The sequence below is a fragment of the Anas acuta genome, chromosome 3 (genome assembly GCF_963932015.1).
Source record: "Anas acuta chromosome 3, bAnaAcu1.1, whole genome shotgun sequence".
Lineage (NCBI taxonomy): Eukaryota > Metazoa > Chordata > Aves > Anseriformes > Anatidae > Anas > Anas acuta.
Genome location: NC_088981.1, coordinates 36,720,270 through 36,739,994, shown reverse-complemented (window position 1 = coordinate 36,739,994; position 19,725 = coordinate 36,720,270). Strand labels below are relative to the sequence as shown.

At 42.3% G+C, this 19,725-nt stretch overlaps 1 protein-coding gene across 2 annotated transcripts in view; it reads left to right on the top strand.

Moving 5' to 3' along the window:
• TTC7A (tetratricopeptide repeat domain 7A) overlaps positions 1-19,725 on the top strand; it is a 162,769-nt gene that overhangs the window by 106,478 nt on the left and 36,566 nt on the right. For both annotated transcript variants that reach the window (XM_068676639.1, XM_068676640.1), the window contains 3 exons: positions 4,293-4,409; positions 7,664-7,761; positions 13,023-13,157. In XM_068676639.1, the coding sequence (XP_068532740.1) occupies positions 4,293-4,409; positions 7,664-7,761; positions 13,023-13,157 (350 nt within the window). The remainder of the gene's footprint in view (positions 1-4,292; positions 4,410-7,663; positions 7,762-13,022; positions 13,158-19,725) is intronic.

Genomic DNA, 19,725 nt, shown 5'->3' with positions numbered 1-19,725 from the left:
ATTGCAAGAACAGCCTGTTTTCTTTGTGGGTAGTATGAAGAGACCTTAGAGGCTGAGCATTTAGCCATGTGGCATTAAAAAGTTCTCGGGAGGGCTAGGTAGGAGTTTTTGGCCAGACCTTCAGACCTGCTGAGATCGGCCTTTATGAAGACAGATGTTGAATGCCTGCTGAAGTCAAAGAAAACAGCTTTCTTTCTGCTGAAAATTGTCTCAGGCCTCCCAGTATTCCAGCCCCTAATTTTGTCAATGCATGGCATATTACAGTGATATTTCTGTCATTTATACTACTGAAATGGTGAAACCTAATTTTGAATTTTCAGAGCTTCAGACAAATGAATTTATCTCAGCAAAGTCAACTGTATACAGATTTTAATTTGACAGTTAATGTTGCTGTGATAGATCGGGATGCTTACTTGTGGCAAGCAACCTGACCTTACAGCAGGGAACAGAGGCTTTTGATACTGTCCACGTACGTGATAAAAGAAAACCTGCTCTGAGAGGGAGCTTCGAGTCCGGTATCAAGAGTAAGCACTGGTTATTTTCCATTGTTCCTGTCCCTGAAATGATACACATTATAGGAATGATTTGTAGGGTTTTGGCTCTCTTTTCTTATGCTTATGTACCAGTAATTTATATGTTTACTTTAGCCCAAATCACTCTGTTTTCATTTTCAGAGGCTAACAGAATTACCAATGACTGTATTGATAATCTCAGGGCTATTTTTATACGTTGAATCTCTTTAAGAGTCTGCTCTGCTTAACATTACAAGCTTCATACAAAAGTACACTAAAATGATATTAAGAAAATACAATAAAGTGAGATCTGTGCATACGTAATTTTTTATTTGTGCCCCTGGGAGTTCAGTGCAGACACTGATAGGACACAAGACCCATTAGATTTATTTGTAGCAGGAGTGCTATCTAAGTAATAAAACTATAAGCTTGAGATAAGAGTGATACTGTGTCACCTACTTCACTTCAGTGGTTTCCCTGTATTCTTATTTGTTTTTACTGGTGCCAAGCTTACTAGGAGCTGAGAAATACAAACAGCATATAGCACGTATAGCCTAATGTACTGATTTTATTTCCAGCATGCAATTATGTTTAATTGCATTGTTTGCTACCTTTGTCAGTATAGTTTGATTCCTTTTCCTACTTATGTTCTTCCTTCTTGCCTTTTGGTTTTGCTATGCTATTACACGATAACATGAACAGCACTATGCCAGAGGCAAATTACCACAACAGCTAACCACGCTTGGCATCTCCAAGACCTGGTGGTAGTGTTCCACTGCAGAGATAGTCGCTAAAGTTATGTGATTTTTTTTTTTTTAACCTTTGTGCTCCTGTGTCCTACAACTGTTGATAATATTCTGCTGAGACTTTGTTTTTGGGAGAGAGTTGCTTTTTTCCTGTTGCACTAGTTTCTCTCTCTCTTGAGGTAGAACGTTGCATCTTCATCCAAAGAAGCTGGTATGTACTCACTGTAACCAGTGAGCATCAGAATGATGGAAAGAAGAATGCAGTATTTCTTTCTAATGTTTAACTGCGATGTTTAAATATACTGTGTGGTAGATTTAATTGCCTGTGGGTAACTAAGCCATCTATATTCACACAGATATGAAATGAAAGAGGAACACTGTTAATGTATCCCTCCTGTATAGCAGTTCTGTTAACAGATTCTTCATTCCTGTATATCATTAATATTAAGAGGGCTATCCTTTATCATCCATGAGTGTGGTGTTACTCAGGGACCTGCTATGATTATTTTCTTCTCTAGGCGCTGGGGTCCCTGACCACCACTGTTATGGTGCTGCTGCTGTCATACAGTGGTTAGGAAAGTCATGCATTTTAAAGGCTTACAGATGTTTAGAAAACATTGTGTACATCTAAAATAACATAGATTGTTTGTTGTGATAGTTTCTTGGACTGGTAGAATATTTTTCATAAATTAATTGCCAGAAGGACAGCGGGTGATGATGCAGGCCCATCCCACCACAGAGCACTGTCCAAAGGATCTTGCTTAGACGCCTGTGCATCAAGCCCACAGCTTCTGCTTGTGCAATAGCATCGCTTTACAGAAGTTACCCCGTATTGCTGTAAAGACTTCAAGGATTACAGAATTCACTGTGTACACAAGGTAGATGCTGCAGAAGTTATTTGCTTTCAGAGTTGCATGTTTGCATTTACTTATAATCTTCATTTGACTAGTTTCAGCTTCCAACAAATCCTTGGATCTTCTGATGCCTTTTCTGTTAGGTCAAACCCTTGCAATTAGACTCCTCTTCTCTGTGCAAGTGCTTGCAGACTGGGGCAAACATTTTCTTTGCTGTTCCTTGGTTAAACTAAATCAACCAAGTTTCTTTAGGTCTTTGATGAAATGCGTGTTTCGGTGCTCTCTTCATAACCTTTTTCTGAACCTCATCCAATTTTTAGTCTCCTTTTAGAGCTGAAGACAAGAACTAGACACTGGATTGTAGTAAGCATTTTGTTGTTACTGGGAACTACATCTTCCAACTCTAACTTGATTGTGCTTCTGTATAAGGATGCTAAGGATCGCTTGACCTCTTAACTGTGTTGTTCCAGAGTATAACCTCCCATCCATCTAGTGTGAGACATATTCCTTGCTCTAAAGTGTGTGATTTTGTATTTCCCAGTATTAAAACACAGAGCAGTGTGTATCCACTGGCCAGTTTGCATAGTTAACCACTCCTATGAATTTTGTTTCATTTTTGTTTTCTTAAGTGTGTGTCCACTGTAACATTCTTTGTCCCATCAAAATTTTTGATTTGTTCATGGATCTAGCCCCAAAGTGAGTAACTGAATCATAACGAGGGCACTTGCTTTCATTTAGGGACTTGAAGTAGAGGGGATGTTTTAACTAGCATTTGTTTTGCTCGGGCCAGTAACAAGAACATAAAAGGTAAACACAGACTAGGGATATAAAATTGTAAAGGACAGAATGAAATTCCCTTGATTGCGAGTATTGATCTTCCTTTCTTAGCCTAAATTTGTACCTGGGGAATTTAGCTGATAGCCTGAGCTGTGTGATCAAACTGCAGCAGTGTCCACAAGCAGACTTTGCTGTAGCAGATAATAAGATTGGGTTGTGTTTTGGTGACTTTTTTCCTCCTGAAAAAATAAGATTTATTCATACAGAACGGGACTGCTATTTTAGCACACGAGCGTAGTTAAGAATTAGAGACTTGGCTGCAGATTTCTAATTATTGCAAGTGAAGAATCTCTTATTCAGCTGCAAAGTCTTCTCTTATAAGAGATTGCACCTGCTGTTGTCTCTTCCTGAAGTTGTTTGGGTTCCCCAGGGGTCTGCAAGCCCCCATTCACAGTACTGGCTTTTAAGATTTTTGATGTTCAGCTGTTGTATGTGTGTATGTACATCTAGCGGATGGATTGCTGACCATATTGAGCAAAATCAAAATATATAGATCTTGGACTTTGTTAAAACATTTAAAGTAGAGACGTAAATCTACTTTAGTACATAAGAAATAAAATCAGTGATCTTGGCAGTTTAAAAAGGTAGAAGAAGTTTCCTGAAGGATGATGTTAAAAGCCATACTAGCAGCAAGTGGGGATTGTATCACCACTGAATTTGTCTTCTAACCTAAGCTTGGCCTAATTCTGCTGAACTCCCATAGTCTGTGCAGGTACATAGTCTCTAGGTATAAGAATAGTAGCTAAACTTATACTACCTAGAAAAAAAAATGTGCAAGGGCTATTAGCTGTCTTACCTAGGGGGCATAAGATGATGCCAGCTGGGGCGAAGAGGAAATATTTCCTTCCTGTTGGGCATTACATAGTTGTCTGGGTATATTAAGCGTATTGGTTTTTGTTGTTGTTGTTGTTTTTTTCTCACATTTTGCCTGAATTTCTTTATATAAGCCATCGCTCTAGGAGGATGCCAGACTAAAAAAGCAATCTGGGTTATGTATTATGGCGATTCCTTTTTATTTTGTTTTTAATGCTGTCCACAATAAAATGAGATTCACTGTATGTTTCACCTTGTTGGCTTTGTAATGCATTGCTTTTAACACTGTCCTGCCAGCTTTGTGACGTAAATTTGACTGCAGCTGAGGAATATTGTTAATCCTCTCATCTCCTTGTGGGGAATCAAACTTGAGCCAAATGAAATGTTTTGTGTTCCGGTGTTTTCTCTTGGAGCTGGACGTACAAAGGAAGTAAAAAAAATTGCTGGCTGCCAGGATCTCGTTAGAGTGATACTGATTCTCCACATTTGAGGTGCCAATAAAGCAGTTGTTGTTCTTTTTCATCTTGCAGCTTACTCTTCACCAAAGTAAAACTGGAATGGATGCATAAAGGACCTGAGGAGGCTCTGGTGACATGCAGGCATATGTTGCAGATGTGGCAGATGGTATATTCTGTTTTACAGCACAGGTAGGTTTTCTTCACAGTCTAACAAGTTCAGAGTTTATAATGGGAATACAGTTATCTTTTTTAATTGTCCAGTTACTTTGCAAAAAGGGTAACAAACAGTACTGTTTAAAAAAGTCACATTTCAATCCATGATTAAAAAAAAAAAGTTTAAACAATGTTCCCTTTTTTGTTATCTTTTTCATCTGCTTCCCCTCCAAAAGATAAAAGTTCAGAAAGTATGAAAGTAACCAGCTTGGATTTTCTTTTTTCCCATATCTTTTGGTTATTGTCCCAGTCGTGATACCACTGTACAACTATCTTGGGAATGTTATCCCAACACTATATTTACCTTCTACCTGTAATGTTCATAGGCACTATGTTTGATGGAGAGGACAGCGTGCTTAATGGAACACTCATGTCAGGTGTTAAAGGTTTTATTGTTTCCCTGTTTGTGCATGCACTTACATAGGTTTTATAAACACCAGAACTGGATGTGCAGAATGATGCATGTCTATGTACAAGTGTTCCTGAGGGATTCTTGGTAATTCCTTGTTGGTTTAGCTAATGAGCAGCAGACCAAACACTAAAATCAAGGTGTTTGCACAGTGCTAGAGAAATAGTCTCTTACCTGCTGAAATCATTGATTTCCATAGGCTTTAATATCCTTGGCTAAGGCTTCAGTCTTGTATCTCTCACAGGAATAATCTTTATACCCGTGATTACTCCTCATGAAGCTGATCAAATCTGCACTGAACATACAGGACTGGATGCAACTTACACTTGCAAGGAGGGGGGTGCAAGCTTGAGGCTGAAGAGATTGAGTTGGAGGACAGAGAAATAAATAGTTCAAGTATTTGGATTGCATTTGGATCTCAAGCTGTGTTTTGGCCGTTATATTTAAAAAGCCAAGATGGGATAGCTTTAGAGGCTTTTGATAAGCTTTAGCCATAGAAGCCTGAACAAAACAAATAGCTTTGCTTTTGCTTTTAGAAACTCTAATGTGTATTTCTCTGCTATTCCCAGTGGGACTTTTTGTCTTTCTCAAGAAATACTTCAGAAAGCACTTTTTATTAGGAAATAGTGCTTGAAAGGTAACAAGAATGAACTTGATACCTGCAATTTTAGACTGTGTTCAGTGGCACAGGAAGGCCCTTGTTTTAAGTAAATTGCAGCAGTATCAGCTAACAAATATGTAAAATATTCAAGGCTGGACTTTAAAAGGAACTGAAGGGGATTTCTTATCAGTGGGATGTGGATGCATACTTTTTTTTGGGCCTCTTGGAAAAGAGAAGCCTGTTCTTCTATGAGGCTCAGAACTGTTACACCCCAAACTCTCTATTAGTTCAATCAGTAGCTCATCACCCACAGAGTTAAATCTCACTTTACTTACAGTTGGTTGCATTTCTCTGACCTTGGTTTCTCAGCTGTGCAAACTTAGTGTGACTCTGCTAGACTAGGGAGTGTTCCAGGGCCCAGTGTTTTCTCCCCAGGCAGGTATTCGTGTGCCTTGCTCAAGTGCCCTCTCAGCTTCTTCCTGATGAACCAAACTGCTGGTGCCTCTGCAGTCTCTCACAGGCAAACATTTCCTTCAGCAATTTCTGTGAGCATTTTATCCACCGTCTCAACTACCTTTACAAACAGGGGTGTTGGAGTGACATTCAGTGTCCCACTGCCAGCCTTCCAGTGCCATCTGTGGAAGGCAAATCATCTGGCTGCTGTCCCTATGCACTGAAAGGCCGTGCTACGTGCACCAAAACGGTGCCTGGAAAGGCTCTCTGGGTTGAAGGCCTTGTACTGCAGTATTCAACGTGTGGTTCACTTTCAGGCCTTTTCCAGAATAAAGCATGAAGTTGTTGGAAGCTGCTTGTTTGCAGAATGTAGTCCTCATGGTTTTCAGTCTGTTTCCCTAGTTAAAAGGCTGTCCCTCTGGCTGTACTGAGATGGGTATTTCCTCTGTATCTGTCACCACTCGATAACTTCAAATGGGACATCAGTATGGAAAGCAGTGCGTAAAACAGGGAGGCCGAGTCAAGGCCAGAGATTTGGGCAAGTAGTCAAATGGCCAAGAAGTCAGGGTCCATTAAGAGAACCTATAATATTTCATCCCAAAACCCAAATAAGAGGTTAATTAGCTATCATAATTACGATTACCAGTGTGATGAATTAAGTGGCTTTCAGTCCAAGAATATTAACTGGCAAGGACAAGACTTAGTTTATCTCTTGTTGTTGTTTTTCGTGATAACAGAATAATCATGTTTAAAAAATAATAATAAAAACAACAAATGGCAGTCCCAAGGTAATTCTTCTGCTGGATCAATGCAAATTCAAGGGAATCCCATGCGGTATGTACCACAAGGCTGATTGAACTGGAAGGCTGGGCATCTATCACAATGATGGTTCTGTGACATCTCGTTTCCTGAGAGAAATAATATCCAAAGGCTGAGCTGCGGGCTTGGAAGTGTGCCAGAAGAAGTAGCCAGGGCAGTCACTTTTCCTTTGGATATTTTGTCCCTTAATGGATGGTGAGAGCAGATATCATCACCATCTGATCCTAGGGGGATGGCAGGCTATGTGGTGACAGGAAGGCTCAGGAGATCTGCACTAAGTAATTTTCATTAGGCACAGGATTTTATTTTATTTTATTTTTTATTTTTTTATTGGAGTTCCCCTTTGGAAAAGCTCTGCTGTGAGGACTGAAGTCTAGAAGCGGAGCAGACCAGATAATCTTCCTTTCATAAAGCAGTGCTGTGTGGTAGCTTTTATCTTCCTTCTCTGTTCAAACAGAACAAAGGTGGAAGAGGAAATAATAATCTTTCTGAAATGAAGAAATTAGCACCTGTGTGGAAGGTGGTAATTGGTCTGTTTCAAAAGGATTATCACAGCAGACCTGTGAATAAATCCTACAGAAAAAAGCAAGGGACATTGGTTCTTTTTTTTTGGGGGGGGATTGAGGAGGAAGGTGTTAATGGTTGTCCTTCTATCATCTGGCATCCTAGCTGGCAACATGTTCCTCATCCAGTGGTTGACAAAGACCCCAGCACTTAAATAAAATAAACTGATAGTGGCACGCACACTGGAGCTCTTGCTCGGCACGGTGTCTCTGAGTGCCCAGGTTTGTCATCCACTGCTGGGTGGAGGTGTAACAAAGGCACCTTCAAGAAGCACCTAAAATTTTCAGTTCCAGAGACAGTCAGATGAGATTATTGCCTGCTTCGTGGAGAACGTTGTCTCCCTGCTGAAAGGTGGCTAGATAACATGTTTTTGTTTCTTTACAGTGGCTCTGAGAAAGGAAGTAGTGTGACCGAAACACCAGTGATCAAAAAGCATAACGGACTGCATCTCACGCTCCCGGATGCTCATGATACTGATTCTGGTGAGGAAACAAGATCTGTGCTTTCCCATCCTAAATACATGCTTTCATGAGAGCGGAATGTTTTATTGTCTTGTGTGGAGGTTGCTGGGCTGGGGGTCAGGAGATTCAGATCTGTCTCTGGGGCCTCTCTGTGCTGCAGTGTGCTGCTGTGGTTTGCCTGTACCTCAGCTTCCCCGAGCGTAAAGCTGAGGTGGGTTCCTGCTTTCTTCTACAGAGCACTCTGAGGCAAGCCTGAAAGGTATTAGGTGGGAGTTCACCATACTTCTGAAATAACTGTCTAGTTCAGTCCAGTTTATTTTTCTTCTTTTCCTTTTCCCTCCTCTTTTTTTTTTTTTTTCCCTCCAAACTTTAATCCTTTTTGGTCAAAATTTAATCCTTTTAGATCAAGCCAGCTAATACTATGGTCTGGGAAAGCTGAGTGTTAGCGTCAGTTGTGACTGGACTGTGATTTGGTCTGGGATTTGTACATGAACCTTGTGATACGTTATTCAATGGTTAATACACACTCACAGTAATGGATATAGTCAGATGGAAATAACTGAGACATCAAAGCTAATCTTGGCAAAAAGGAGAAAGAAGACTTTCAGAGAGTGCTGCTGACTTGTGATTTTATCACAAGTCTCATGATACTTGCTGTTTCCTTTAAAACCCTAACTCTCAAAATCAGATGATTATATGAGAAACTTGCCTTTTTATTTATGTTTTAGGGAACAACTTTCTAACCTTGTGTATGTAGAGGAACACTTGGGAAAAAAAAAAAAAAAGAACTTCACAGACTCAGAAACTGAAAACAAAAACAAAACAACATATAATGGTATAAAAACTTACTTTTAAAAACATTACATTTTAAACAAGTCTCATGCCTTCAGGACAGGGAATGAATGATTGTCCAAGTCTTAATCTTGAACATTTAGACTTGGTAAAACTGAAGCCACATGCTCAGCACATATAGCTGAAGACAATGGCAAGTTCGTATGTATTAAATATGTGACTTGTGTTGAATTATATTCGTTAACCTCCATTTGCACCCATCAGTGGTTAAAAAGCACTGCAAGGTTAGGTTTTGAGCATACAAATACTCAAGCATCAAAACATTATTCAGCATGTCTGCTCTTATTTTTGTTCACATTGTTAAGCCCTCGGGATCTGTATTTATGACATTATAATCTTACTGATTCTATATGCATATCTTTATGTAATTCTTAATCTGTTTATTCCATTTCCCTTTTATTACTCTTTATTGAGAGAAGTTTCTCTATTTTGTATAGGACCTTTTTCTTATTGTTTGTATGAATCTGTATTCTGTAGTCTTTGGATTACTTAAAGGGAACCTAAATTCATAATAGATGAAGAGAATATACTAAATGAATAGCTATGTGCTGTTTAGTATATTAAAAGTGGTCTGGAAAGGAGAGCAAATACAAAAGCTTCCTGGTGATGAAAAATCATTTGGGATAGTCATCACTTGGAGGTAATTGTGAAGGTTTGCAGAAGTGCCCTCTATGATACCTGATGCTGGGCAGTAAAATCAGCTTTTATGCCCTGGGTTGTCTCCTCTACAGTCCTGGAGGTTTTTCCAGCTCTTGTGCTTTCTGCTTGCTCCTCTGCTACAGACCTGCAGCATCTTGTCTGGAGTCACAGCAAAGCTTGGACATGTTTGGTCTCTATTTAGAGTCCTCCTAAAAGGCACCTGGGTTGGGTACCAGTCCTGGTTTGCTCTTATCCCAATTTCAGCAGCCAGCATGCAGCGGAGCGTAGTTCAGCAGAAAGTGCAGTATGCTGTGCTGCTGCTTGCCAGAAGGAGAAAATTAGTGTGAAATACAAGCATTAAACAGTCTTTTCACACATCCAAAGCGATTTACACTTAAGGGAGTTTGGTTTTAGCCAAGAAACGTACACCTCTTCTGCTTCAAGGACCTAGGTTTGCATGCTAACACGGTTACACCTGCCGTGGAGGAAAGGATGTGGCTCCCACTGGAATTACACCATCCACCTTAGCGCATGACTTGGTGCTGGCAGTTTCCAGCAAGGGCCTGTGGCTCGAAGCTGGGTCCAGTTTCCATCGTGAGGACCCCAGGGAGCATCGCCGTAGTGCACAGGCGCTCTGCGACCTCTGGGCTCGACGGCGAAGGGGGGATTACTGCGGCTGGGTTCGACGCTGGCCTCTCCCTCAGTCAGACCACAATGAGATTATTTGCTGCACTAGAATTTTAGGTTTGCTGCCAGGAAGATTAATTCCTTTTTATTTTCTTCATCTTCTCCTAACTGAAGCAGTGTTCCTAGCTAAATTCACTGGTATCAGTCAGCTGCCTTGCTGTTTCATTCTTTTTGTGATTTAGTCTTATCTTATAATGCTCTTGCCTGAAGTGATTTAGGCTAGGGAATTCTGTGTTTCTTATAAGCCTAGTAAATCTACAGAGTTGCATTTCTATTTTGATAGCAGATTTTTCATAGATGTAAAATATTAAACGTGGTCCTTCTTGGTCTTATAACACTGCTAGCACAATATTTTCAAATTGTTTAGATATCTTTTTGTACGGCTTGTCTGTGGAGCTCATCATGACAAAATCATTTTATTATTTTTATGATTTCTTTCCAAAATGTGTAGAGGGCTTTACTGTAAAACGCAAAGTTTACATTCTATCTAGTGGAGCTATTAAAAAGAGAAGGAGACTGCACTAAAATAACAAATGGATGTGATATCTTCATATGCCAAGATTTGCATGTATTTTGAGGCTTGACATTAAAGTTCTGTGAGACAGGTTTTGTGGATTTTTTTTTAGCATACAGACATCTACAGTCCTTTAGAAAGAGGTACTTTGTAATGAGACATTCAGAGACATTTTTTAATGTCGCTGGCAGCTTTTCGTCGGCTCACCCCTCCACCCTGAGGTCAGTGGTGTCAGCGTGATGCGTGCCTACCTCCCGTCTCGGGAGATGTACGCTGGCTCTGGTAGCCTTTCTGGAAGAAGCTGCTGCCCTCAGCCCACCCCCAGGGTCACTGCTTTGCTCTCCTGGGGCTCAGGTCTGTGGCTGGGCTCCTTTCGGTCCAAAAGGACGAGGCTGACCTTCTCTGTGAGCATCCAGGTTTGGGCTGGGATGGAGAGAGACTCCTCGTCTAGATGTGTGTGGTGGGAGCAAGGAGCTCGTCTGTGCCTGCGACCATGCAGGGGTGGGGAAGGATCAGCTGATGGCTGCCTGGGGTGCTTTGTTTCCTTGCTTAGGCTGGAATGGAAGAGAAAATAAGCATCAAAGGGCTGCTACATGAAAAGGGAACCCGAGTTACTTAGCGATTTACAGCAGAGGCTGTTTGCATTCAGCTGCCCGAGGCAGTGAATCGCTAAGTAACTCGGGTTCCCTTGCCAAGGCCGTGCAGGTTGAAGCACACAGCAGTGGGCAGGATCCGTGGCACATCGCAGGCTTTCTGCCCCGGCAGCTACCTGACTAACACAGAGCAGAGCAGCCAACCTGTGCTTCCTCGAGTGCAACTAGGTCACAGTGGTGCTCTTTTAAAGCCTTCTTTGCAAGGGAAGGATGCTTTATCAGAGCCGAAGTGGCTGTTCAGCCTCTCAGCAGCACATGAACCTCTCCAAAGGCACCAAGTTGCCTTCCGGTGACACCGTCCCCTTGGAATGACTTGCCAGGAAAAGATTTCCCCAAGCACTGGGGATGTGAATGAAACCTCTTCCCGATGCAGGCAGAGCAGCACTGCATGCAGGTACTGCCACAGACAGCTCTGGAAAGCCTTCCTGAAAGAGGGCAGTCTTGGCAGAGAAATGTAATGCTGAAACTTGCTTTCAAAGCCCACTAACGAGATCAGGAGCGCTAATTCAAGGATCTGATTAGTCCCCAAAGCCCGTGCAGTTTTTTTGCGTTTGTTGGTCTAGGTCTGCTCTGACTTTGAAGTGCTCCTAAGCAGCAGCAGTAATTATTCACGTGGTAATTTTCGTAATATACAGAAAGTGCCAGCGCTTGGGGGGGCTAGGGATGGGTGCCTGATGGTTTTTCCTGTGTTAAACAACCCCTGTCCGACTGAGGATGCCTGGGAGCTGTGTTGCAGTGAGATTTCTCCTAACTGGAGGGAGGGAGAAGCAGGAGTGGGCAGGGCAGGGGGAGGAATCCCAAACAGCGAAAGAGGCTGAAGATTGATCTGCTAAATAAACTGCTAAATGTAATAAATCCTCCGTACAAAGCGGAATGGCTTTTGCCGTAGCGTTAGAGCCGTAATTGCTGCATTACTGCACTGTCATCTCTTGGAGCAGCGGATGAGGAGTGTCTCTGAGAACACGCAGGAATTTTAGAGCCGCATCTAGGAAGAGCGCATTTGCATTTTCCAAGGGAGCTGGGGGAGGAGGCGCCTGCCCTGAGCACTGCAGGGCTGTTTTGAAGTTGTGCTGCTGAAAATGAATGCCATCAGTTAGCAGTGAGATGATGGCACAAGTATTTCCATGGCAGTCTCGGGCTTTGGGTTGCAGCTGCGGCTTCTCCCTAGCCAGGACGATCCCAGGGGCAGGCAGCATGGCCTCGGGTTTACATAAAACCGTGTCGTGCCCAGGCTACACGGGTGTCTTTGCAGAGGGGCATGAGGGGGACAGGAGGCTCCTGGTGCCTGGCTGAAGGCCGGGCTCTCCAGCTTTTGGGGCAGCTTTTGATGTGATGTTTTGTTCCCCAAGACGTGGGCGCCAAATACTTTATTCTTGCGTAAATGTTACGGCGCATGCTAAAGGTTAATACAGTCGAAGTGCTGAGCTCTCTGCTCCCCAAGGTTAAATGGAAAACCGTGCTGTCTCTTAACCAACAGGACAATATTGGTGTCACGTGAAATCTGTGCTCTGTGAATGCTGCTGATGCTGTGCGAAGGTTTTACATTAGCGGGCCATGTTTTGTAATTGCATGGTGACAACGGGCTCATAAAACAGGTTGCTAATAAGTATTCTTAAGGAAATGTTTGGTGGTCAAATTCTGCTTTTCCAACAGGCAAAATACAGTTGCTTCCTTGATGAATCTGCTAAGCAGACCCTTATAAAATTACTGTCTCTTAATTCACTTGCTTGAGCTGCAGCACATGGGTAATTTCGTCTTTTTTCAATGAATTAACCTTTTATAAAACATATTTCTCCAGTTGGTCACACCAGGCTTCAGTGTGGCTCTTACTGCACAAAACTGATGCAATGGAGTGAAGAATCAGACCTTTCATCTAATGAACCAGTATCCCAAGCAAGTATAAAATGTGTTGTTGTTCTTCTTTGTTTGGTCCCCAGGATCACAGCGAGCCTCTTCCCTTGCTGCATCAAGACTGGAACAGGCCATGTCTGAAATAACTATGCAGAGCAGCACGATGAAGCAAGGACCTATGCAGCTGTGGACAGCTCTTGAACAAATCTGGCTTCAAGCTGGTAAGTCCTGATGTTTATGGAGACGGCCTGGAATTCCTTTTTCCTCCCAGTAGTGAATGAGATGACTCAAGTATTAAGGGAGTAACTGAGATCAGGGCTGTCTTTATACCTTAAGCGATCAGTAAATCTGCCCATCTACCCCACCTGATTTTTTGAAATACCACTTGATTAAATCTAACAAAATATAGGAGTAGTGTGAATTTTCAGCTCACCTCTATTTGCCCGTAACACAGAAAACTTCAGTCATCATTAAAATGTGTTTTTAAATGAAGAGGGTAAGCAGTTCATCATTAAGAAAGGCTATTTGATAGGAGTAATTATTTATATTTTGCAGAAAATGAACAGGCAAAGAATCTATGAAATGGTATTTAGACTGACAGTGTTCCAGTTTTTCTCAGTTTTCAGTGAAATGTATTAAACAAGAAAAAGTTCTCCACTCATTTCATCCTTGGCTGCTTGGATCTCCCAGTGACTTGTAGGTTTTGCATGTCAGTTTGAGACACTCATGCAAAGAGTGTGGCAGAGCACATAAAGGGAAAAGAGAACAGTGAGAACTCTGCCCGGGGGCAACCTCCAAACTCATGAAAGGGTTTTATATAGGGCATTTGTTGAGGAGCAGAGTTGCACAGCACATTCTGCCATTTGCGTTCCAGCAATTTGGGACTGGTAAAAGGAACTCTGACCCTGCAGTTTTGCTCCTAAGAGAAACAGCTTTTCTTCCACAGTTGGTCCACGCTGTTATGTACCTGAAATTACATTTGAATGCCGTGATTGCTTCTTAGATGCCTCTGCTACTATTTGCAAGAAGAAAGAAAAAAAAATAAAAAATAAAAAGCAGAACCCACTAGAACCTTGCTGATAATTTTCTGTTCTGTACACAGGAGAACCTGTCAAATTCTCATTTACCTAATCTGTACGATTGATAATTCTCACATGAAATCTGGCAATCTCACCCCGCTTCTCAGAAAAGATTTTTTTAGCTGTTTTTTTGGGCCATTTTCTACCAATTTGACTTCAGTTCTGGTACAAAATCTGTGACATTCTACTTGTTACAATTTGCCTAACTAGTATAGAAGTTACCTTTTGGAACGCATCATCCTTTAATTTAATCACGTGAGTTCATTTATTTGCTTATTTTAATTTCATTAATGTACTGTGGGCTTCAAAATCACCTGAAGGGTTTTGCTTTATTCAGTTTATGCTTCTGATTTAAGATTGCAGAGGAAGCTGCTGGGAAAACAACAAAAAAAAAAGCACACCACAGTTTATTGTGATGAGAAGTCAGGTGTCTGTTGTCCATCATCCTAGAGATAGCTCTAGGCAGTTTACATTTTTACTGCTGTGTGAAAAGACAAAAGCAATAAAGACCTACTGCTTGCTGTGACCTAGCTGTGAATTGCTACAATTATTTTTCAGTGTGCTTTTCTCAGAGGTGTTAATTCTTTTAGGCGGAAATTATTTTTATAACCTGTAACTTCTCTGTCCTATTCTATCTGTTTTTTAGTCTTTGTTTTGTTTCATGTTTGCTTTTCACTCGACTCGAATCAGGATTGATGTTTGGAAAATATGTATTGTGACTGCTTCGTGATTTCATTACTGAAGTCAGTTATTGTTATGGATGCAGCTTAATGGTCTTAGTAGTGGCCTTATTGACTTGAATAGTCCTACAGAGCATCATCACTGGCCCTCTGTCCCAGAATTTCCTATTTAGAAGGAGGGGAAAGCAGAAGTAGTTATAAGTTAATAACTTCCAAAAGAGAAATATTTCATAAATAACCAAATAAACAGAAATATGTGGTTACAAACGGCCGAGGTTGTCACATGCTTTTGTGTTCCAGCTCACCCCCAGGTTAACAGCTGTGGAAAACAACAGACGATTAGCATTGCCTGCACCCAGAGTCACTTCGTATTCATGAAAGAGCCGCATCGATGTGCTGTAGATTTCAGTCGGGTTTAGCTGGGACTTGTCCTTTTTCAGTCAATGACTCATCCTGCGACTCTTGGCAAGTTGCCTAACTTTTTCATACCTCAGGTTCCTATCTCTTAATGGAGGAAAATGTTTGTCTGCCTTTGGGAAAAGACTCACATATTGCTGCTTTTATTGTTATTAACACTTTAACCTTTTTTTTGCTTGACTCATAAATCTTTAGAAAAATCCATTATAATTTCTAAACCTTGTCCTGCAGTAAATTTATAACAAAGCATCCGTCTTTCCCAGGCACTAGAAGCACGCAGCGGGCCATGTCTCTGTGTGTGGATATGGATGTAGGAGGTTCACAGGCTGTGAACCTGTCAGGGATCCATTAGAGCCATTAGAGATCCCGTGCCTCGTCATGTCCCAGGGCGTGAGAACTTAATGGTGCCAGCTGATTGATCGGGCAGAGCTCTCTGGGCTTACGTTGGAAAGAAGCATGCAAAGCAAACGATCCCACAGCTACATGGGGCTGGTCTTACAGCCCTCCAGCAGCCAGCACGTGGGCTTGCAAGGGGACCGTTCCTGTGTGGTAGTCATCAGGTGGTGCCAGATGGGGGAATGGTTACAGCATCGCCCTCCACACACAGCTGCAACAGGAATCCAGGGCTAACCTGCCTTGTGCACAAGTTCCTTGCTCCTAATGCATCTCCTAGTTAGTGCATCCCTTAATTAGTGCACGAGAACACGTGCACTCCATTAACAGTGGCTGAAGGCAAGGCTGTGAACTCTCCCCAAATATTTAGTCTTCTGTGCTGTGCTAAAGATAGTTATCTTGCGCTAAGAGGGCACAGACTTCTCAGCTGTAACTTCTGGGTTTATGAACAAATTTATGTAGGAAAGCTAATAAAGGAGCAGCTTTGGAAGCGCAGCTGCAAAGTCCACATGTGCTGCATACATGGCTGCTGCTCCTCAGTTTTCCCTACAGCAGTGTCTGCTGAACTTTGTCTTGGTGATCTGGCAAGCTAACTTCTTGTAGCTTCTGGTCAGCAGCCAAAGAGCTGCTTGATGCATCTCTGTGGTCTCTAGAATAAGTCCTGTTATCCTTTTTCACATACCTACATAAAGCTGAATTGTCACTTTCTCCTGTGGCCACCCTTCTGTAGTCCCAGTGGGGAGCACAGTCATCTGCAGCAGGGAACTTAGCATCTTTCTTCAGTGGGCTTGCAGATTCCCGTTCCCCGCAGGTAGCCACAGTTAGTTTTGGAAGAGAAAGGGGTCTGTGGTTTCCAAAGACCAGAGGGATTGTCCCTGCCCTGGAGCAGGCATGATTTGGGGAATACTGGGAGGCATGCTGTTTTCAAGTGCTCTGCAAGCAAGATGAATACAGCTTGTCTGGTCCCTCTTAAAAATAACCCAGCCCTCTGCATCTTCTTGAAATGTAATGGCTTCTTAAGAGGAGTCATTTCATTGGATTTTTACATTAACAGACCTAAATGTTCTTCTTGGCCCCAAATCTGAGGAGGAGCCGTTTGTTAGGGTCCTGCTGCAAGGAGCTCTGGGTGCTGCAGTGCACATCTCTGCTGTGCACGGCTCCAGGAGAGGTGGTCTTCATGCGATCCCTGTGTCCATTTTTTCTCTTTGTTCTGCTTTCCAATGACTGAGAACTTGAGTCAACTTTTGGAGGAGAAAAGGAACTTTAATGGCATTCTTCTCCTACCTCTTCTTGCAGAAGGAGGTGCAAGGAGAATCCTAGAGATTACTGGTGATTATCCAGCTTCTCCTACCAAGAGAGATGTCTGACCTAGAAGCAGTTCCTGCTCCCTTTTTTCTTTTCAGAATCATGCCAGTAGTCCTCCGTTCTGTTTAGAAAACACAATCATGATGTTTGGCTAAGGAAAATATATTTGGGATGGTTCAAATTTATGGCCAAAACTTACTTTCATTCTGCATTTTCACAAAATCGCGTTTGACCTAGAGAGCAAAGTGTGTCAGTACTGAAAAGAAGTAGTTTCCAGCTCTTTCGGTAATGAGCGGTTTCTTATCTGAAGTATGCATGAGTATGTTTCCAGGCAGTAATAACTGTTGTGTGCTCTATTTATGTGGAGTATTTTAGAATGCTGCAAGCCAGTTTTAATAAGAGTTTGAATACTCCATCTCCTGTTGCTCTATTATTTTAAGCTTTACTTTTAACTACAATGTCCACTTTGTTTGTCTTTACTAGTACTTTATATCTGACAATTTAGCTTCTTGACTGGCCCAATACTTTACCAAATATGGCCACTCACAGCAAAGTAGGTCTGGTAATTTGATCTAAGATTGGCTAAATGCCTGCTAAGCACAGGCTGCAAACCTCACCAGGTAGACCTAAAGCTAATTTAAAGGAGCATTTAAAGAAAAATCACTCGAATGACTATCCACGTATTCACAGTGGGGCTGGAGAGGGCTACCTGCTGCCTCAGGAACATGCTACAAGCTAGGAAAAAATATTGTAATGAACATGCCCTAAACAAGAAATGTAAAGAGAGCCAATGTAGCAGGGAACAGTGAGCTAATGGAAAAACATCTGTTCCCCCGAGTTATGTACAGCAGGAACATTTTTTTTTTCCCTTCACAAAACGCTTGTGATTTATTTATTTTATTCAGTATGGGCCAATTCCTGGGAAAAAAAAAAAAAAAAAAAAGCTGTGTTAGAGGAGATGGGCTTTGTTCCACGAGAAAATGTCGCAGGGGCCAGTGGGCTGGGATCTGCAGCCCCGGCTGGCCCGCGGCCACACAGCCGCACACGGGCAGGGACGGAGCCCGGGGACAGCAAAGGGAGCAGCTCACCAGCACAGCTTGCATTTGCACAGTTTGCACGTACGTAATGAAATGCTCGCCCCTCCCTCAGCTTTTAGCAGTCCTAAGCCCCCCTCAAATTATTAGCTCTGATATTAAAGGTGTTTATCATCAGGTTGGGGAGACATCTTTACTGACGTTGCAGAATAGCTGGGGTCAGATACTCTCCTGTGATGCAACACAGGTTGTTGAAGCAATTCTAGTTTTATTTTCCTTGTGTTATTTTTATTATTTTTTTTAATAAAAAAGTGTTTTGAAATTTTAGAGCTCCCCATTTACTGTATTTATTTTTTTATTTTATTTTTGAGCTCCATAAGCGCTGCTGATTTTTGTGGCTTTTACGGTGATACAGAGCAGTGCGAGAAACCAGAGCCTGGTGAGGGGGAACAGGAGGAAGTGTTTTATTCCGGAGCTGTTACCGAGGGGAATAAAGGTGTACTGCAGTGATGGCTGTCCTGCAGTGTTTGCTTGCTAGGAGGGATTAGCAATGCTTCATGCTGGAGGTTGAAATGATGAACTGAGCTGGTTTGGTCCCCTCTGAAATGTTACTGGTGCAGATAAGAAGCCAGCCAGGGTTCTGCTAAGCCTCCTGGTTTAGCAAGCTGTTGCCTTGTCTTCTCTGGTGCAGCCTAAAGATGGTCAAATTCCCCATTTCTTCTCAATCAGATGTCCTCAGGGGGCTTCTAGGTTTTCATCTACACTATCCAGGTTGGTTTCATTTATTTACTATTAACAATGAATTCAAGAAGTCAAAAGCATTCTTGGCTTCCTATCAAGACTGGGCATTTGGACTGCTTCCCCCATTCCTGAGGCTTCTGGATATTTCTCACTGCTGGAGCAGGACGTCAAGCTTTGTGGACTGATAATCCATTGGCATGGGTGGGCTTCAAAGCACACATGTCGTTTCTCAAAATCCAGGCTGTGCAAACGTGCACGTATGTGAACAGGCACTTCTAAAGCAGCAGCTAGCAGTGCTCTTTGCTGAGCACTCCCTGACTCCTTAGCCAGCGGATGGAGAGGAACCTGTTGCACTGCCAGTGATGCCCAGAGAATGACAGAGGGTACCAACCCCTAGCATTTCTCTGCTGCTGGTACCATTTGGGCAAGTAATAGAGCATGCTTGGACCTGAAAAAAGCAGCAGGGTGTTTGTCCATACAAGGGACAGAATATAGGAATTTATGCTTGACCAGGCTGGAACATGAAGACTTAGAAGTCCTTTCTTTGACTTTAGCCAGTAATAAGTGTTCTAAGAGAGGGTGAAAAAAAAAAAAGCTGACTTTCTGAAAAGAAGCATTTTTATGACACCTTTCTCAGGGGCATCCTTATCGCCTAAAAAAAGTGGTCTGCCACTCCTGCCAGCTCTCCCAGGTGGAGCAGAGCTGTTTTGTCACCAGTGAGCGGGGTCCTGCTTCACGTAAAGGAACCAGCTATCTTGTGCCAGGGTTTATTGTATTTCAGGTAACTTCTTGGCTGCACATTTTAGTATAGAGGATAGATAGCTTGTGGTAGTTCCGTGTCACTTCCAGAGATGTTCACTCTACTGCTGCATTTGTAAATAAAGAAGCTCAGTTGCCATTTCAGCCTTTGGGAGACCCGAAGCTCAGAAATTGAAAGCGGGTCCCTGGGCTCCAGCTAGCTACCAGTTTGCTCGCAAAGACAGCCTTTAAGAATGCATCTACTGCCTCATTCAGAAGGGTAAGTGGTTGGGCTCACGTGGACGGGAACACGTAGCAGGTTCTGTTCATTTCTGTGCCGAAGGTTTGCATCAAATGAAGCGATAACAGTTGGGATACAGCTTGAACGATCTTCCATCCCAT